At 41.4% G+C, this 20,542-nt stretch overlaps 1 protein-coding gene across 3 annotated transcripts; it reads right to left on the bottom strand.

Moving 5' to 3' along the window:
* Positions 1 to 58: 58 nt before the first annotated feature.
* arhgef15b (Rho guanine nucleotide exchange factor 15b) lies at positions 59 to 17,684 on the bottom strand. 3 transcript variants are annotated; one of them, XM_030430757.1, is made up of 16 exons: positions 17,327 to 17,683; positions 11,533 to 12,057; positions 8,732 to 9,706; positions 8,571 to 8,625; positions 7,841 to 7,908; positions 6,736 to 7,010; positions 5,910 to 6,070; positions 5,494 to 5,646; positions 5,215 to 5,344; positions 3,933 to 4,007; positions 3,505 to 3,597; positions 3,208 to 3,362; positions 1,918 to 2,079; positions 1,733 to 1,818; positions 1,550 to 1,654; positions 59 to 1,042 (listed from the first exon to the last, which is right to left on the bottom strand). In XM_030430757.1, the coding sequence occupies exons 2-16, from the start codon at positions 11,954 to 11,956 to the stop codon at positions 879 to 881; spliced, it is 3,081 nt and encodes a 1,026-aa protein (XP_030286617.1). In that variant the 5' UTR covers positions 11,957 to 12,057; positions 17,327 to 17,683; the 3' UTR covers positions 59 to 878. The 3 variants fall into 3 exon arrangements, with proteins under 3 accessions (XP_030286617.1, XP_030286616.1, XP_030286618.1); XM_030430756.1 differs by having other exon boundaries at positions 1,918 to 2,082; XM_030430758.1 differs by lacking the exon at positions 3,933 to 4,007 and having other exon boundaries at positions 1,918 to 2,082; positions 17,327 to 17,684.
* Positions 17,685 to 20,542: the final 2,858 nt, after the last annotated feature.

Below are 20,542 nucleotides of genomic sequence, written 5' to 3' on the forward strand. Positions count from 1 at the left end.
AGTGTTCAATACAAACAAGCCTCTGTTACTGAAAAACAAACGCCTAGCTAAAAAAGACTCACTTTTTTTGTTTTTTTTAATTAAAATCACTACTACTGCTGTTTTAAAAGGAGTATTTACAACATACTGTACATTTACAGCGTATCCACAAATATATCCCGTCAAGCCAACAAACTAGTAGACAGCACAGTCACTGAAACATCATGATGTCAGCACAGCTCGGCACACATTTACATGCATTTTCAACACTCTTGTGCTTGATATGATCCTGGCAGCAGTCTCGGGTGTGTAGTTCTGTTCAAAGGCACTTCCTGATTACATTTTTTACATTTTTGTCTTGGAGATAAAATACAAGGTTAATTTCACATCTTGTATTCTGGCCTCCTCTGTGACTCATGAGAGGTGGGTGTTGCCTGGCAGGAGCGATTTGAGGAATTAAGACTTGTGTGTTCGCGTCACCGCTGTGACACGGGAGGCGTTGGCAGGAACGCCCCGGCTGTTCTTTGCAGCAGGTCTGACACTTTTACAATCTGGTTGAGCGAAGGGTAGAATGATCGGCATTTCAAACCTGCAGTTTCACGGCAGTGCATGAGGAAGCGTCGATGCTGGGACTGCGTGCTCATGTAGAGGAAGAGGTGAACTCCAGGTGCTGATCTCTGTTGCTGTAGGCAAACATGCACATTCACATAGTTTCTTTCTTTCTCCGGTTTGTATAAATAAGGTGATGATTGCAGGTCTGTGATGTCTCATGAGCATCACTCTTCTCCATTTATCTTTCATTTTCTGGTTCTTAGAAACTGACAGTGAGTTCACTTCTGAAGAGTTCGTCCTTTTAAAAAAAAAAAAAAAAAAAGATTAAATGTAAACATCCCTCGATCCTAATTAGCCGTGTTTCCCCTTGAGACCATGCTTGCAGCCTGCATCACTCTGTAGCGCTCTCTGAGGTTTCGGCGCCTCACGTGCTCGTTGGTGATCTCTATGACGTTGGCTATCGGGAACCAGCCCTTCTGGCCGTCGGACAGGCGGATGCCTTCGTAGCAGCCTGGGAGAGAGAAAGGAGGAGGGGGAGGAGAGGTGGGAGGAGTACAAACAAGGGGAAGATTTTTGTATCGTTCATGCAAGAAAGTCGAGACAAATCAATAAGCTGCTAAGATGCAGGGTCGAGGATGGAGGCAGTCATGAGGATCAGGGAGTATACACAAGCAGAGTCAACAAAAAAAAAAAGGGGCATGTTAATGATACAAAGTCATGTCAGGACATTCGCCCATTTTGATTGGAAACTTGTTTGTCCAGTATTTCAAATCTTAGTCTGATTCGTAGTCCTAGTCAGAAAACAAATATGGATATTTTGCAAAACAAACTTTCCAGGTGGCAAACATTCTTGTAGTTTCAACCGGCAAAGGGTGGAGGACAAAAAGCAAAACCCAAAACCATGAGGGCTAAATCGACCTACACTGTAGCATCGATGTCAGGGTTGCCAAGCAAGCTGTAACCATGGCTACAACTATCTTTGTAACTCTTTGGTCCGTGATTCACGCCGGGCTCTTACCCTCATTGGTTTTGCGGATGACGTTGATGATCTCGGTGGGCTCCAGGGTGAGCTCGTCTGCCTGCTGGGCGGTGTATTGCTCCACACACTGCACCTGAGGACAATCTGAGACACATACACAAAGGCGTAAGAAACTATGGGTGTTAAAGACCGACAAAGTATTACTGTAACTGTAGTCCTCACCCCAGTCCTCATAAATGACTTCATCTTCATCTCCGTCTGGGTTGGTTGGGTTGGGGAAAGCTGCCATCCACCTGTGCATGTCCGACCTGTCGAGGGAAACGGCTGTAACTTGCTCTTGAAGTCTTAAAAACAGTTGTGTGTCTAGACTGCAGGGATAACAGTTCATGTCAACCTAAGCTACTCACTGTGAGGGGGCTTTGATCAGCCTCTCCATCATGCGTCCCTGGTGGTTTTCCAGCAGGGTGAGGTTGAAGCAGTGCTCGTAGGGGCCGCCGCTGCTCCCGCCTTCATCTTGCACTTGTACCAGAGAGCGGTGGGCGTGGTCGAGTACCACAAAGCGCTCCGCGCTGCTAATAAAAAAACGAAACAAAACGCATTTTAGTATTTCCTTTCTGCTGTCACAATTGCGTATTAGAAACAACCCCTTTTCTCTCGATTCTCTTTTTACACGACTTTCAGCTACATTTGAGGAAGTTCGGAGTCATTACGTGAGTGATGACACACTGTTTGGGAGTCATGATTGCTTTTGTGGTCAGTGGTCACGTTCCTCATTGTTAGAGAGGCATTTTGACAGTTTCCACGGAGACTGGCTGCAATCTCACTTTATGTACTAAATATGAGGCAGTGAGATGACCACAGATCACTACCACCATCCCATAACTTATTAAAACCATTACTGTTAACAAGGTTAAAGATAAACCATAATTTATTCTTTTGAATATAACATGAAGGGAAAAACTGAAAACAACACCCATCCCAACAAATACATAATCCTGGATTATGGAATAACTTACAGGGGACAGAGTTATATGGCTGTTGTTTTCCAGAAAAGACTTTTTAAGTGCTTGTGTAGTTTTTGGCCGCCATGAATGTCAATCAGAATTTCTTGTCAAACAACTATTTTGGCCCCAGAGAGAAAAGGTATATTAACAACCTCAATACTGGTGATCTATCTCAGTGTCCTTTCACCTTACCTCTGTCCTTTACCTTTTTTAGAGAAAGACAAAAAGTGAAATACTTGATATTTACCACCATTAAATCAAATCGCCACGTAAGATCTTTATTTAACCCAACCAGGCCTGACATAGCTTTATTAGTTTGAGAGTTTGTACAATGCTTCTGCACACTTTGGCACACTGAGTGTCAGGATCCAGCAATCTTTCCATCCTTACTGTTGATGACTGACTGACTTTTTGTCTGTAACCACTTTTGTCTTTCTGTTTTTCTGTTTGGACAGCTTAGAAAACCCTTAATTCTATGTTCTTAACCCTGTTGGCAGGGCATCCCACCACGTGGCATCTTTTGGGCATTTCTCTGTCGTTTACTAGCAGATTGAAGTGTCAAAGAAACACCTTCATGCATCACAAAGTCGATAAAGAGCAATGAATGTTTCCGCCTCCAGTGCAGACCGACCGCTCTGTTTCTAATGTGGTGGTTTTCTAATTAATGTTGAATATCAATAAGTTCTGCCGCACCCTTTCTTGGCAGCGATGATGAGCAGATCATTGAAGAGGAAGAGGTAGATGGGTGTAAACTTGGCCCTCATGTTGAACAGAGTTCCTCCTTTGGACATTTCCTGAAGCTCTCCCTTCTTCTCCAGATATCGTGTCTGGGAGATGATCGGGATGGCCTGGAGAAGACAGAAACATTTACCTCCTTTGCAAAATAAATGTCCAACTAATATGTGGACAAATAGAAATCATGCACAGGTTTAGTGTGTGTGTGTGTGTGTGTGTGTGTGTGTGTGTGTGTGTGTGAGCGTGTTTGTTTACCTTGAGCCTGTCAAACTCCAGTGTTTTTGAGACATGAATCAACTCTTCCATTTGCCTCATTTTTCCCACCTGTGTGTTACACTCCTCAATAATCTGTGTGTGATTATGAGAGAGAAAAAAAGAAAACAGATCATGACATAAACACTTATTTTCATTTTTGTAACTCCAATTCCCTTCAAATATCATGACATACAACTGTGTCCCATTGGGAAATACTGTCAAATGTTTCCCTGTTGGCGCCGAGTCCGTCTCAGACTGCTTTTGTCCTCACTGACACGTATGACTCACTGTCACAGCGGAGCTCAATCAATAGGAAATCCATCACACAATGGTTGGCGTAAAATTTCCAGAGGCATGTGGAGCACTCGAGAGTCAAATTAAAATGGATTTGTAGTCAGAGGAGAGGCTGAGGAGTGAGCGGTGTTTACCTTCGACACCGAAGCCAAAGCCTTGGAGGCCGTCTGCTCCTCCTTCGTCCTCTCCTTTGTTCTCTTCAGGATGTTCTGAAACGACAAACAACTTTCTATTCCTGCGACGGACAAACAGCATCAACAGGAAACATTTTTTTTCCATTTAAATGCAAACCGGGTCATGAGGTTGAGGCGGGGTGTGCCCGTCCGTTTGCTTTTGGGTCAAGACGCTGTGACGAGTTTGAGCCTTGGAGATAAAGCTGGAGCGAGAGCATTCCACAAAGCGACACAGCGTGATGAACTCGGACTACTGAATTTCAATGGCTTGCATCATGAGAGGAGAAGGGTCAGTTAAACAGAATGTACTGCGGCATTCAGTTCAGACACCTGAGGAATGAATCTAAAGGTGGCAAAGGTTAACTGCATTGTTGTCACGCTCCAGTGGCATAACTATGACACTGACCTCAGGAGCTTTTTTCCTCAAGGGAAAGAAAAAACAAAAGCAAACAGACACATTTCTGCTCCTTCAGTAAAAAAGTGACGCCTGAACATTGACTCAAACACCCAAACATTTAATTATTATTATTTTGTAATATTAACCATCTCCAGCTGGGAACAAACTTTTTCTTTTTAAATTAATGAGTAGTTTAAAGTCTAGTGTTTATCCTCACACGCACAAATGATGTGTGTATAATTATGACATTCATTGTTTGACTTATCAAAATAAGCCTCTTTGAGAAGACCGACACCACTCTCATGCCTCCATGTTAAAGGTGCAGTACGTAAGAACTGGCCACCTGTCAAATTCAAATTCCAATCAAACAGGAGGCAGGATATAAATAGAGTACTCCCTAACTGTTCTTCCCTGTAGCTGCCATTAGCGAGTCAGATCAGTTAGCCGTGCAGCTAGCAGTTCTTAGCTGATTCTGCTAAGAAGCGCAGTGTGGGGTCCCAGCTAAAGGAGAGCAGCACTGGAGACAATATCAAAAAACTAGCCCGAGACAAGTAAAGAAAAAAAAACCTGGAATTTATATTATATATATATATATATATATATATATATATATATATATATATATATATAAAAAACGACAAGTTGTGGTTTTACAGGCTACCTGCTGTATTTATCAACAAACAGCAGTTGGAAATAGAGCCAAGCTTGCTGTTTACTCCTGCTTTCTTTATGCTAAGCTAAGCAAACTGCCTTCATGCTGGATTCATACTGTATTTATTCTCCCCTGTTCAAAGCAGCAACCTCTCCATAGCAACACTTGACTTGTGTTCATATGACCTTTCTCACCTCAATGAGCATTTTGATACGCGTTATTCTCTGGAAGGGCAGCAGCAAGAAAGACATGAAGGGCAGCCGCTGGCACTGAGGAGACTCTTGGAGACGAGTGATCACTGCAGCAAACTGCCCATTGTTCTTCCTGCAGACACACATACATATATATGTATATACTCTCAAATGAATCTCATGTAATGCAGCAGTAATGTTTATATATCCTCTCTTCTTTTGTGTTCCTGCAGGAAAAAGCTCAAGCAGTTAGTTTAAAGAAGACAAACTGCAGGTCCTTACATGAGCAAGGTGAAGGTCTTCTCCTGGTAGATCTGGTTGCGGACGTAGTCAATGTAGGCAGGGAAGTTGTGCTGGGCGTGGTAGTGGATGATGTCGCAGATGTCAGGAAAGACCAGATCCTCAAATATGCGGTCCTCCAGGTCTTTCAAGAACCTGTAGAGTCATAAAGCAAACGTTTTACACAAAAAAAAAAAATGTACAGCTTTTTCGAACCGTAAAGAACAACTGACAAAGACGCAACTATCAGCTGACCTCAGTCAGGAAATGAATCGTTACATCTTTCCTTTTTTTTCCCCCCATCTGTTGGTATCTTTGTTTGGAACACCAAGTGACCTCGTCGTACTTCAACTCATAAATCACGTTCCTATTTCCCCATCCCTTCATCTCCCTCCGTCCTTCCTTCTGCCGTTTCTCACCTCTCGCTGACCTCCCGGACCCTCAGGATGTTAGAGAAGAGGGTTTTCCTGTCTCTGATGATCATGGTCTCCTCCAGATCGCGGCTGTCCAGGAAGTGTTCGGTTAGAACTCGCAGGGATCGAAGGTAAGAGGCCTCCGATGTCAAAACCTCAAACATACTCTGCCAAGGAGAAGATGAAGAATGTGACATGCTTTACAGAATAAGGTCCTAGATAAGAAAAAGTGAATGTAGACGGTATAAAGCAGGGTTTCTGCTGGTATTATTTAATACTTGCACTTTACATTACACCGAAGTAAGTCCAACGAACATCATACAACACCTCGTTAAAATAGACACACTTATAATAAAGGCTAAAATTGAATAGGATGAATACAGTGTTAGAAACAGACAGAAGAACAGACAGTTAAGAGAAGTGGGGTAGCTCACTAATCCACGGTGACAGAGCAAATAATCTACTTTTAATTAGTCATTCTTTCGCCCTCTTCCCATAGCTCAGTTAAATCAAATAATGACTTGGGTTATTTCCAAAAAAAGCATCACTTCCTGGAATGAATACTGAAGGACTGGAATGTCCTCCTTGATGTTTCAAAGTTGGAAGAGCGACTGGAAAAGCTTTCATGAACCGAGGACAGAGTGAATCAATATCATATTACAGCAGAGAGTGATACAGCGGGGCAGAGTGCGTTTAATTTTTATTAAAACATCACATTATTATTTTAAGCTGCAATTTAAAATTTGATACAGCATCTCCCATTTCACTTCTGCTCCCGTCATCGATTTCTCTTTATGTAATCTCTCCGCTGCACATTAGCCTCCCTCCTCACCTCCTGGTACTTGCACTGCTCTGGGCTGAGCTGCTCCAGCACACCGCTGTCCCGCACACTTGGCAGGTCCTGCCACAGAGTGCTCTGGACCGGTGTGGGCACAGGGCTGCTTCTGAGCGCTCCGTTTCCAGTGGTTCCGGTGGTTCCAGTCCCGGAGCGACGGGCCGTCCAGTCCATAGCGTAGTCGGCGCTAGTTTTACTGATGTTGCGACAAACGGTCTGGCGTCGGATCTCCTTGGTGATGACGGTGGCGCGGTACGTCTGGTAAAGTGGCTCTGAAGGGAATCAAGTCACAAAGGTTCCTAATTGTACACACCAGTATACATGAAGTAGACTTCTCTTCACCAATCAAAACCATGAGGCCCCCATGAGTTACAAATTGGACGTTTTACAATCTGTACATGATCTGTAACATCAGCCCTGTGATGTGCGGTTTTGTTGTTGGTTTTGTCAGTTTGTGAATCCATTTGAGACTTGTCGATTCAACTGATATATAAGAATTTATGTATCATTATTCTTCATATCCATAGTTTATTTAATCAAACATTTTAGCCCAGTCATTCTTTTTTGAAGGGTTTATATGTATGCAGTCCAAGTATAAGGGAGGATGCACTCAAAAAAACTGTTGTATTGGATCGTGTCAGGTGGGACAAATGTACCTAATAAACTGCTAACTGGTAAATGATTGTGCCAGCAGGAACCAGCTATTATTTCTAAGCAGATTTGAGTGCGCAGTGTGTTCCCACAGGAAATGAGATAAAGGAAACTACTCAGTCACAGTAAGTGGGCATACATAAAGTGTTTAATTTTTGAGTGTGCTGTTGGAGTACACTAAAGGACGCTGCAGCTGCAGCTTAAATAAATTATGGGTGACGGCACCACAGATTAAAAATACCTAAAAAAGGCAAATGTATCATTTTCTAGGAATAATATTTGAAGTACTTTTACTGATTGTAGAAACAGCATACTATGAGAAACAGCACATGCTACATACGATATACACTCAGTATGCTATATGGAATTGGGACGCTGCACGGACATTTAAGTCAGATAATAAAGTGACTGAGAGTGAATAGTTGTATCCTGTTTAAAGTGTAAGCCTTACCATCCTGCAGCCGCGACTCGAAGCTGAACGAAGACTGCCTCTGGAGGGAGTCACTCCTGACCGGGCGCCTGGAGCAGTGAAGAGGAGAACGAACAGCCAGGGTGAAATTAAACCATCCAACAAAAGAGTGAACACAGTTGTTGATCCCTCCATGCACAGAACAAACAGTCATGACATTAAGTTGAGGCTAGAGAATCTATATATTTTTCTTATTAAGACCAAAACCAACAATCCAACAAACCACAATCTGTTTCTGAATCCTATCTGACTTCCACACTCTCTGGGGCATTCAAGCTTTAAGCATGTTTATTCCAACTTAAATCTTTCTTTAAATGTAAAATAGTTTCATTAAACATGTGAGTACTGAAGATTTTAGCAAACATGTAGGAAACATGTCAACAAGTGTATTTAAAAGTGTCACAAGTAGAATGAGCTACACCGGTGATACATGTCAATACTTGTGGAGCACCCTGTTTAATCCCACAGGCCTGCATGTCATATCCCTCTCTCTCCCCAGTTTCATGTCTCACCCTCCACCTGTCACCGTCCACTTAAGGAAAAAATGACCTCAAAAATAAATTTAAAAAATCAAACTTTTTTAATAGCATCATTCCATTGCTGGTTTTGGTTCTTAATTATTTGATAAACAGAGAAATAGAGAATATCATCAGCCTGAACCTTTTTAAAAATGGAGGTTAGAGGAAAAGTAAGAGTCAGAGTAAAAACTCACGGCTCTTCAGCTGTGTCTTCTTTTTCTCCATCAATGCTCACATTGTCCTCTCCGTCTAAAAAGTACGGTAAATTGTGTCATCACTTTCAATTACAGAGAACAACTTGTGCATTATTCATGGCTCATCTCAGGAAAAATTATAACGTTTGTTCCGTGCAAACCTTTTCGCTGTGTTAAGGACTGCAGCGAGGCGCTGCTGAGCCTCCTGGGGTCTTTCTGTGGCGGTGGAGGAGGGGGCCTGTGGGGGCTGGGGGTGGATGTTGGGGGTGGAGTGATGGCCCGTTGGGGGCTCAGCCCGCTGGCAGTGGAGCTGCCGGGGGACGAGGGACGCAAGTTGCGCCACTCCTCCAACGTAGGCTGCGGGAGGGGAATGCCGGCCCGGTGCACTGGAGTGAGACTTCGGCTGTCCTGCGTCACAGGCATCCTGGGCGGGATGGCAGGCGGGACGTCGCCTGGGCTTGGAGGGGGTTCAGTGTTACCCTGGAACTCAGATGTTGGGTCTGAGGTGCTGTAGGACAGCTTAGAGCGACGGGCTGGTTTGCGAACTTTGATTAGAGGGATATCCAGTTCCTTACAGGAAGGCGTAGTCTTTTTAGGACTGGGGTTGACCACTGGAAGTGTGGCCTCATAAATACTTTCTTCTTCTTCTTCTTGGGTGGGTGTGCAGTGGATTTGTGTCGACTGGGCATGTTTTGGGGGGACGGGAGGAGACTGAGAGCGATTGACAGCGAGGGCGAGGACAGAGTGGGGGCCCGGGTCCGAACGCCTCCTGTGACCCTCCGCGATTAAAACGTCTAATGATTGGTGGAACTTCTTTTGTTTGAACACATCGCTCTCATCAACCACAGAAGTCCTGTCCACCTCATCCCCCACCACGCTGTCTACCTCTTCATACTCCTCCCAATCCTCCCCTTCCTCCTCCTCCTTCTGCTCAGCATCAGTCTCATCCTCTTCTGCGCCCACACCATCGTCCGCTTTCAAAGGCACCCATACTAGCTTCATGCCCGGCCACTGGCGGTGGCACACGCAGCTGCAGTTTGGCTCACAGCAGGGACTGAGGGGCACATGTGGACTGTGCTCCACCTCCGCTTCATCTCCTCCAGTAAGCTGAACCTCCACCTCTTTCCCGTCAGGTGCTGCATCAAACAGAAGCAACACGGATTAAAGCTTTGAAATGTCAATAAGAGAAGAAAATAAATCACAATAAATATACAAACATAGCGTCTGTACGCAAACACGCAGACGCTGACATCCCAGTTTAAAACACACAGCTAATGGGTGTGAAGGAGCCGTTTCCTGTCCTCTTTTTTTTTCCCCCTACATGTGGATCCCCAGTTACGGCACTTCCCTTTCATTAATGAGCTCTTCCCTTTTTTTTTTCCCCATCCGTCAGCAATTCATCGCTATGCAAATACAGCACATCTGCAAGTGGCGTGTTCAAATATTCATGGCACGTTTGGAGGGCTGCATCAGGAAAACATCCAATATTGACAAAAGGAAATGGGACGGGAGGAGAAAAGAGACGGGAGAATTAGGATGTGATGGTTAAGTGGGTCAGCGAGTAGAGATATGACAGGCGGAGAGGAAAATGAAACCTCGGGCTGTGGGAAACTGTTGGGATCACTTAACACAAGAGGCGTCGTAAGTTCACCAGTTACTACGATATAGCACTTAGAATTACCATGACCTGGATGACTGACAACCTTCATCAACTTGCTTTAGTACCACAGTGCAGCCATTTCTTCAGGCTGAGAGACTGCTCAATTCATCCTCAGCACTCAACCCTAAAAAATGGTTTCAACTTTTAAACCAGTCCAACCTGGCCGAGTTGGAATTCGACCCGGTGACAAGCATGAAGAAAAACTACACAGAAATTGTCAAACCTCTCACTGTCTGACTCGATTGCTTATGTAGGTCACGTGTAGGCTTCAGTATTGAACTGAGATTGTTCCATAACAAGTCAAAAGTTCCCATTAGTATGTTTACAGGTTGACAAGGAACCAAAACAAGGAAGTGATATTATAGTATGTGTAAGTGAGGAAGGGACATACAAATCTCTTTCTAATCAGACAGTGAATGTGACTATAATGTCACTTCTTTGAGTTCCTCTTTTGTCAGGACAAAGCCCAACATCATGACACAGCAAAGTACTCCTGTGCCAATGAGCTCCAGATCAAAACTGAAACAAGTTTTTCCATACTTCGCTTTACTACTTTATACGATCACCAAGTAACTAGTAAAGAAGATAAAACATTCTCTCTCTCTTACACACAGCCGATCATCTGACTGACTGAACCCGTTTATGTCTGTTCAGACTAGCCAGAGGCACCAAACCTGTCAGTCACAATAATCAACACCCGACTTGCGCTGCAGATTTAACTTTCAAACCAAGCGCTGTAAATACAAACTCATTTGCAGCAGTCGCTACATGCATCTATGCACTTATTGCAACAACTAACAAATGTCAAATATTGTAAATTAATGTTTTTCAAGCTGTTTCATCAGTGAGATCGACCTCTGATTTGAAACTACACTCAGTCCAGTGTCTGTAGAACCTAAACTATAGTTGCACTGCAGGGTGTGTGAGACTGTGTGGGAAATGAAAATCATGCCTTACCACTGCATGACAATAAACTACAATTTATTATGCCATCTGATCTCTGTTCTGCTGAATAAAAGATGCGATAAACCACTTTAAATGCTGACAGTGCTAACTGGCAGCCGAAGTCTAAAACATTTCAACTTCATTTAAAAGAAATCATGTGACAAAGCTTCCTGATGTTTATCGTATCAAGTTGGAAGAGTGACGAGGAACTTCATCATCATCATCATTCCAAAAGAAATTTGATAAATAATGAGCTATAAAATAAAATGCAACAAGAATTATGAAGAAGCAGCAGATCAACACAAAGACAGAAAGCATTCTGAAGTGACCCTAAGAGCCGAGTAAGCTCAACTGTACCTGAGCGACCTCCTTCCACACTGATGCTGTCCCCGTCCTCTCCTCGCTCACTCTCTTTCTGCTTCTTGCTCCTCTTCACAGGCAGCGGAGGTGCCTGCTCTCCCCCTAACTGAAGCTGCAGACTGGCCCGCCCTGGTTTTGGCTTTATCGTGGGCGGCCTTTTCAACCTTTCACCTGCCTTAAACTCTGCGGTACCATTGCTGGGCTTTTCACCGGACTCTTTCGGCACTTGCTCCTGTGTGCTGAACTTGTTCACGATCCTCTTGACCTTCCCCTCAGAGACGCTCGTGCTGCTGCCTCTGTCCCCCGGAGGAGGGGAGTTGGGTTGCGTTGACGGTTTTGGAGGGATCTCCGGTCTCGGCTTGGCCTCGGGTTTAACGAGCACAGGTGACGAGGCCCGTTGGGGTGCTTCCTGGACAGACATGGTAACTGGAGTCTTCTCTAACGGTGTGTTTCACTCCCAGCCCTGACCAATCAGAGGTCAGGCTATGAGGGCAAAGGTCAGTGTGAGCGTGTCATCATCACCTGATGAGTAAAGAGAAAGGAAAAGTAACTTAAAACCAATTGGATATTATATCAACTATATGTCAAACTTTGATACAGTTTACAGTAGGGCTGGGTATCACCAGGTACCTCGCGATACGATACTATCACGATATTTTGCTCACGATAACGATAATATCACGATACGTCGATTCTGCGATAATCGATATATTGCAAGAAATTTCATCCACGATACATCACAATATCTGTGTCACTGAAGAAATTCAGAATTTCTTGACTGCACTGAATCCATTTCAAAGGAATTACAAAACATTGTCAATCAATTTCACATGAATGACAGCCAAGTAAACAAAGAGTATATTGCACAGTGTCTCTTCTTAACACACACACTGACTACAGCTATCATTATATATCTATATGTGTGGGTTTCAGAGCTACTCAAACCATTTTTTAAATTTGATTTGGTTGTATACCTATGTTTGAATAAAGATAAAGCTGTCCTCCGAAGAGGGGTTGTGGTGGTGGGCCAAAAAAAAAAAAAATATATATATATATATATATATATTTTTTTTTTTTTTTACATTTTTAAATATCGATATTTGGCACCAGTGTATCGATAACGTACCTCAAGACGAAATATCGCGATATATCGTAGAATCGATATTTTGGCACACCCCTAGTTTACAGATTAGATTACACAATGTATCAACATTGATTCAGAGCTAGAATTGACAATCACATTTTGATTGGGTTATCAAACTGAAGAGAGCCAGAGGAGAATACAAATAATGGCTGCCGGTCAGACTTGAACTGAGGACGCTGCGATTACAAAGCGAGCCTTAAACCCCAAGTTAGCGGTTGTCATTCTGTCATTTGGTGTGCGGACCCCTGAAAAAACCCATGATTCACTATAATTATAGTCATTTTCTGTGGCTGGGATAAACATTTACATGAGGCAATAAACATTACATAATTCCATACTCCATTTCAGTATAATCCTGAGATCAGACTTTGAGCTCTGTGCTTCAAATCTCTCGCTGTAGTGAGGCCTCCGAGGAATCTGAACCTTGCACTGTAAGGAGCACATGCCCACAAATAAAAGAGATAATGTAAAGACAAGCGTGTTTACTGTTCTACAAGGTGACACAGTGAAGGGAGATCCAGCTACAGATCACTGATTGTTCCATCAAAATGTTCCCTGACATCACTGCGCACTTTCTTAATTTGTGATTTATTAATGACTCACAGCTGAGAAGCATGATGTGTTAATTTATGCGCTATGTCCGTGTCAGAAGCCGACGTTTGAAAAGTGTCACGTGATTCATGGCACTGTGCTGCAGATCAATTAATAGTTAACCACTGTTTCAATACAAATGTACGTTCATAATCACCCCACCCTGTCCACTGTTGCCCTGGCAGTTTGAAAAGCCTGCAGGTGTCTGTAATCTTTTACCTGTCAGCGCTCTGAAAATGTTTGAAATCACCCTCTTGCTATTTGCTCGCTCTGCAACATTGTCTGAGGTTTTAACACAGATGTCCACTTTTACAAATACGACCCAAATGTGAACTGATGCTGTGCATTCCCAGGAAACTCAGCGATCACACAACAAAATCTGCAGACATGATTAGAGTGGACACACATCTGTAGCAAATCTGCGCTGCTTCTTTTAAACTTCAAACAACGACACATTTGAATATTCAAAGCTCTCTCTCTCGAGGGATACAAATGAAGCCGTCAAACGTGGCACTTCTTTCAGCCAGCAGAAGTCTATAAAAAGAAATGTGACGACAATCAAATGAAATTCAATTTCCATTCTGGGCGGCCAAATGGCCACGCTGCAGATACTTCTCCACATCTTTTTTTGACGTGTTAGCAGCAGCTGATGCAACACCGAACCCAACAAGGGTTAGTCATCATCTGAGTCACGCAGAAAACAGAGCGGAGAGTTACTGCACTGCTTTCCTTTGCGTGCCTCTTTGTTTCACACATATAGTGTCTAAATGTGTTTAATCAATGTCGGTGAAAGGCTTCAACAGACTTCATTAACAATTGATGTAGCGATTAGGTTTTAGGTTAATTGATGTATCATTCAGTCTATGGAGTATTTTGAATATGACAGATGCACAACAGAGACCAATCGGCAGCTGGCAGTCATATGAACCCCATGTATCTATAGACAGTATTAGCCACACTAGCTGCCTTGGATGGATGTCGATGTCCACCACTTTGCTCCGGACTGAAATATCTCAACTAATATTTGCTGAATGGCCTGAAAAGATTTGTTGGTGAGCAAAACTGGAGCGGATTCATTTCCTGTTGACGGAAACTGAAGGACATGATCTCTGCCTGATGTTAAAGCTCCTATGAGTGCGATGGTGAATTCATCTTTTGGTCCTTGTCTATGACTGTAGGTATATTTTATTATTATATATTAGTGTACTCTTTGTTCTTGTTGTTATGTATTGCTTTGTTTTGTTAGGGTTAAGAGACTGCAGCCTTTTATCAACACAGTTAAGTTTATCAGATTCTTAAAGGGGCCCTTGATTGATTCTGCAAATGAAGGTCAGTGAACTCATCACATGAAGCACAACCAGCGTTGCCAGATATCGCGAGAGAAACAAGCAAGCAGGCCTATTAAACAAGCCCAAAACAAGCAACTTCTCAGAGAGAGAGATTATTACACTTTGAACACACAAAATATCACCCTGAATCCAGAAATGTATTGCATTGTATCATTGTATTTATAATCATTGTTTTTATGATCCTTTTTTGTTTTAGTTCCAGGACTTCAAAACAATGACATGCAATACAATAGGAAGAGGAACACTTTAACAACAAGCCCAAAAACCCGCAACCCGCGACTAACAACATTTACAAGCGACTTTACAGAACAGCAAGCCCAAAGTCGCTTATAATAAGCGGACTTGGCAACTGTGAGCACTGCAATTCTTTGGAAAACAGTTGTTAAAAGGGCTGCAACTAACAATTATTTTTCGTATAGATGAATCTGCCATTAATGTAAACTTTAACCGATTATTTGTTTGGTGTGTAAAATGTAAAAAGATTGTGAAATATGCTCATCACAAACTGAAAGTGATATTCTCAAATTGCTTATTTTGTCCAACCAGCGGTCCAAAACCCAAACAGTTTTTATTTCCTATTATTTATGACAAAGAAAAGCACATTTAAGAAGCCGTAACTGGCAAATGTTTGAAATTTCTGCTTCAAAAATAACTGAAACAATTAACTGATCATCACAATAGCCTGCTGTCTTATGTCTTCTGTGGCTCTGCAAGGAGCATTACAAAAAAAAAAACCAATACGACTGAGCTGCATTATGGGAAATGTAGGACCCTGTCCCAGGGTTTTTGCGGCTTGAACCATAAGCAGACATTAACTTGGGATATCTCAGCCTCTGCTGCATCGATTTTGACTTTTATCTTTGTAAATATTTTCCCTGCAAGTCCCCCCAACTTTATGTGAGAACATTACTTAACAGTTGGATTGCTCCTTTAATGTGGCGTTCACAAAGACTTGAGGCTGTTGCTTTTGCGTAAAGTACCACTAATTTCATACAAAGTCGTGTCAGAACAGGGTGACATTTGAAATAAATGAACAGTAGTGCCTCCTACCAGCAGGTAAACAAACCATATCACAGATGACAAGCTACTGTTTGCAGCTTAATTGTTTCCACACAGCTCGCTAAAGTCAATAACACACAAGGACTACCCGTTTGTTGTTGAGAAAGCGCACCAGCTAGTCAGACCAGTTCGGATGGCGTGTGCACGCAGCGCAGTCAGTGAACTTATAATAAAGAGACAGACAGGGTTTCATGTTTCGGTCCGACGAGAAAAATGTTTCTGGGCTGACGGATCATGCCTTAAACAATTTGAACATGACAGAGCAGGAATGTACGGCATGGATACCATTCAGGAGGTTATATGAAAATACTACACATGATTACATTTTCTGTCGCTCCTTTTCTCGTTTCTTTTCGAGTTAGTTCAAAGACACATTCATTAATCTCAGGCATCGGGAGACATGATGACATCACTACAGCGTTGTGTGTGTGCTGGTGTGTGTGGGTGTAATGTAGGTCTTTCCCAGGGTTTCGGTTTTGACCCTCTGGTTACGATCATTGTCCACAGGGTGACATAAAATCCTCAAATATTAGGGTGTGTTCACTCACAAAGCCAGCACATTTGGATTGCGTGTTAATGCACTCGGAGAGACGAGACTTGAGGTTACAGTCACTCACTGATTTCCTTTCGATCGCAACCAGACTTCATTTATCTTTTGTCTCCCTTCGGTCTATTGACCTGGTTAGTTCAATGGCTCCATCCTCCAGTCAACTGGACCCGGCTGGGTCAGTGGGCCAGTCATTCATTCCAGTAAGTGCATTTGTCTGGGTAAATGCAATACATATCAGATATGGCTTGATCCTTTAAATCAGAGCAGCTTGAGAACAATCCTAAAGTGCTTAAAGAGGGTGTTCATCAACACAATGCTCTCCCTGAATGTGTGTGTGTGTTGTACAGTAGGCCATCTGCTCTGGAGACTAATGGGTCAGTGTGTGAATAAAATGGGTAGGGGGGCTTTAAGAGAGCTACCATTGTAATACATGTGATGTGTATGGAAGCTCCACGTTGGACAGGAAGATGGGACGGAAAAGGTGTGTCGGAAAAAGGAAAACGCACACGCTTATATACCCTCAGAGAGGTAGGAATGTAGGAAGGAGGAATAAACACACAGAGGTGGTTTGGTGATACACAGATGTGCAGATGTAAACATGCTGTTTAGGTCTGACATGAGAAAATATCACAAATGAAGCTGCCAATAGTGGTCTAACCTGTTATATGTCAATTTAAGTGATAACAAAACACAGCATTAAAATCAATCAAGACGAATTGAGTGTCAAGGGCGGACTATTCATAAAATGTTCAATAACAACGTTTCTCATTAACCTTATTACCTGGATCTCTTAATCGCCAATTACATGCCCTAGTTTTGTACTGCTCCCTGCCTTCACTACCAAAATGGGGAAAAATGTCAAGATATTCAGCTCCATGGTATTCTACAGAAACACCACAAGGGTTAACCTAATTTGTTTTCAGTATGACATCGCCACTGTAATATTATAAAACCCCTTGCTGTGTGTATAAACGGGTTTCCATACGGGAACAGGTGCCTACGGGCTCAACCGTCAGGGTAAACCATACCGCACCTGCTAAACTACCAAAAGTGAAGTAATCTCGTTAAAAGCGTACAAAGACAGAAGAGATAACTCACCGGTGGTTCTCAGACATGTCTGGCTCTTTCTCCTCAGTTATTCGGCTCTAATGTTGGCAGTCCAACATAGTCAGCTTTGGCAAGAAAAAAAGGTTTCAGGTTAAGATCGGTCCAGGGCGCAGCAACGTTGATTTACTTGAAACTTCAACTCGCCCCGCGGATAAAAAACAAATTGTCGTTGAAAACAAAACTCTCCGGACAAATTTTGCACAACGAAAAAGCGAACCGGTTCAGTTTCTTATTGTTTCTGACAGGCTTGTTGTCTGCTCACCCATCATCCCTCCGTTGTTGTCTCCTTTGTTACCAGTAGCATGTATGAGAGGAGAAGACGGGAGGTAGGAGTGTAACAACCCCCCTGAGCAAGACCCGCCAAGTCACACACCGCCATCTTGACAGGTTCCGGTGGGGGATTTCAAAATAAAACCTAAATTTAAACTTGGATTTATAGGTCTGAAAGATTTTTAATAACAGGTATTCTGAGCAATTATCCTCTGACTAAGGATGATTCCTACATAATGACACTTTAAATAGATATGTTTTTTATCTTAACCATTAATGATGGGGGTTGATGTTAAGGCTCTGGTTATACGTTATAGCTTAATGTACATCATGTCAGTCTGTTTGTTGAGTTTTAGGATTTGTTGTACATATTTTATCATGTGTCTTATATGTTATATGAAGTTCTTCCCTTCAAGACTGCGTATTATCCGCGTTTCACCTACCTGAGCTCAATTTCCCATATAAACAAATACAAAATAATGTGAGAATGTTGTTACATTTCGGGAAACACGCATCTTATTCAGACAACATGCATGGTCTACACAAACATATATTAATCATATATAGCATAATAGACGTGCATATTTTTTTTACGTATTGTTTCTGGAAAAACTTTTTTCAGTCTTTACTGTCCCACAAAAAAGTGGCTCACAGGCTTGCAGCATTTCAAAATCAGACACAGACTCTTTACAAAAACAAACAAAAAAAACAACTTGAACTTGAAAAGAATTATAAGAAAACAGGCAAAAACAAATTAAAGCCAATATAAACTAATACATAAGCTCAGGAAATACATTTAGTGCTACAGAGATTGTTAACAACAGACGTAAATGCAAATAAAGTGATTTATACACATACTCACACATAATAAATTAAAATATCGATTAAATCTCCATGTTTTTTCCATGAGATTCACACTTAACCGAAACTGTTGCAAAAAAAAGACATACAATTTAATAAAAGTTGTGAATCATACGTTACATGCAAAAGAAAGCTTAATGTAAATAGCAATCTATATGTAATTTGTTTTGTACTTTCATACAATCAACCATTACATTTTTTTGAATAACGTATTTATTCCTACATCATCGCCCAGAAATCTTGTTTCGGTGATTTATCTTATTTTGAAGGCCAAAATATCACAATTCCGGCATTTCCTGGCAGTGTATTGTAAACTTGGTCTTCTAATTTTGTTAACCCACAGACACTGTAACAAATCTCTGAAAATAAGCACTTTATGTCTGGCGTGACAATAGTATTACGTCATGTTTAATTTGTTTGTTACTTACAAGGCTCAAAGCTCGTGCTCCCGAATTCCCCTTCTGGATATCATAAAAGGATTATGTTATTTTATAATGTGTATTTGTATTAAACAATGAACAGTTTCTGTTTCAAACTGAGATATATATGACAGTATCTCAATCTGGATGGTCGATTGTCCTGAGTTGAGTAATTTTACTCATGTTAATGAACAGTGACGTGACACAATATAATGCTTTCTTATGACCATTATATATGACACATTATACAGCTATACAACTCTTTGTGGTAGATGACATGGTACATTACAGGTGCACAGCAGAAGGTACAGCACATGTCCCGCCTCTCACCTCTGTGTTTCACTTTTGTATTCTTCCTCCACCTAGCGTCTCAGTTTGGAACATGTCTGTAAATTGGAGAAACCCTAGTCTTCAGAGATTACAGTTCATATTAGATGTTTTATTGTTTTTCACTGCTATACAGGAAGTCCAAAAGTATTTTTGGGTTGTAACTTGTGGCATAAAATTTAAAAAGTTCTGCAAAAAAATAATTAATTAATAAACTAATTTAAGTAAAACCTAAAAATACTCACTTAGCTTAATATTTGATATACCATTTAATATGAGATTAATTATATAATAAGTTGAATTTACTATTTCAAAATGTATCTTACTGCTCTAAGAACATAATTTAATAATCCAAAAGTTTAACTTACTATATCATTGCTTTGACTTACTGTCATATTGACTCACTACATCATCATTCTGACTTTGGAAGTCAACATTTTGCCTTTTCTTTCACTCTAAACTTTACTTAATTGCTCAAAATTATGAATATCTCTTCATTTTTCATGTCACAACTCAAAATTGAATTTCAACGTTTTTCCAAATGAAACTTTTAATGTTATTACTTTGGCTTACCTTACCTATAATATGTGTGTACCAACTATCCAATTGTTTTGAAATTGTTGCCTTATTCCAAATTTTTACTTGATATCAAATAATTTGGATTTTGTAACCCAAATTATGACTCATAATTGCATAGCTTTGCCTCAATATCCCCCAAAAATGTATATACAGAGTTGACATTTTTTATTACAATGTCATCATTTTAATTGAGTAATCCAAAATTCAACATTTATTTCATTATTTTAAATTTTTCATCATATTTCTGACTTACTAATTCGTGATTGTAGTTTCTTATTCCATTACTTAATATAAAGTTACCTAAAAAGTCAAAATATCTACCTACTGTCTAATAATATCATTAGTGGTGAAGCGATAACACATTTGTTTCCCCTTATATTTATGTTTTATCATATCTTGTCCCCTTTCCTGATGAAAATCGGCCTCCAAATATCATAATATTATAAAACCTGCAGGTAACTTCAGCAGTAGTATGATGCACTGACTCCTGTGGAACATAAAGGCCATCATGAATGAGAAGTAGACCCGGTCGGTTTGATAGACGTAAGACGTTGCTAGGGCTAATAACTCCAGACATTTTGAAGATTATCGATTACAATTCAGCACATCACATTTGCCATTTATCTGCTTTCCACTGCTGATATTAAAAGCTGAGAGAGAGAGTAAAAACCCGCGGACCTATTTAACTAGGATGCTCCTGTTGCGCAAACATACTGCGGCAATTCCTTTATACTCTGTAAGTCACAGTGCA

Source organism: Sparus aurata, chromosome 10 (genome assembly GCF_900880675.1).
Source record: "Sparus aurata chromosome 10, fSpaAur1.1, whole genome shotgun sequence".
NCBI classification, from domain to species: Eukaryota; Metazoa; Chordata; class Actinopteri; order Spariformes; family Sparidae; genus Sparus; species Sparus aurata.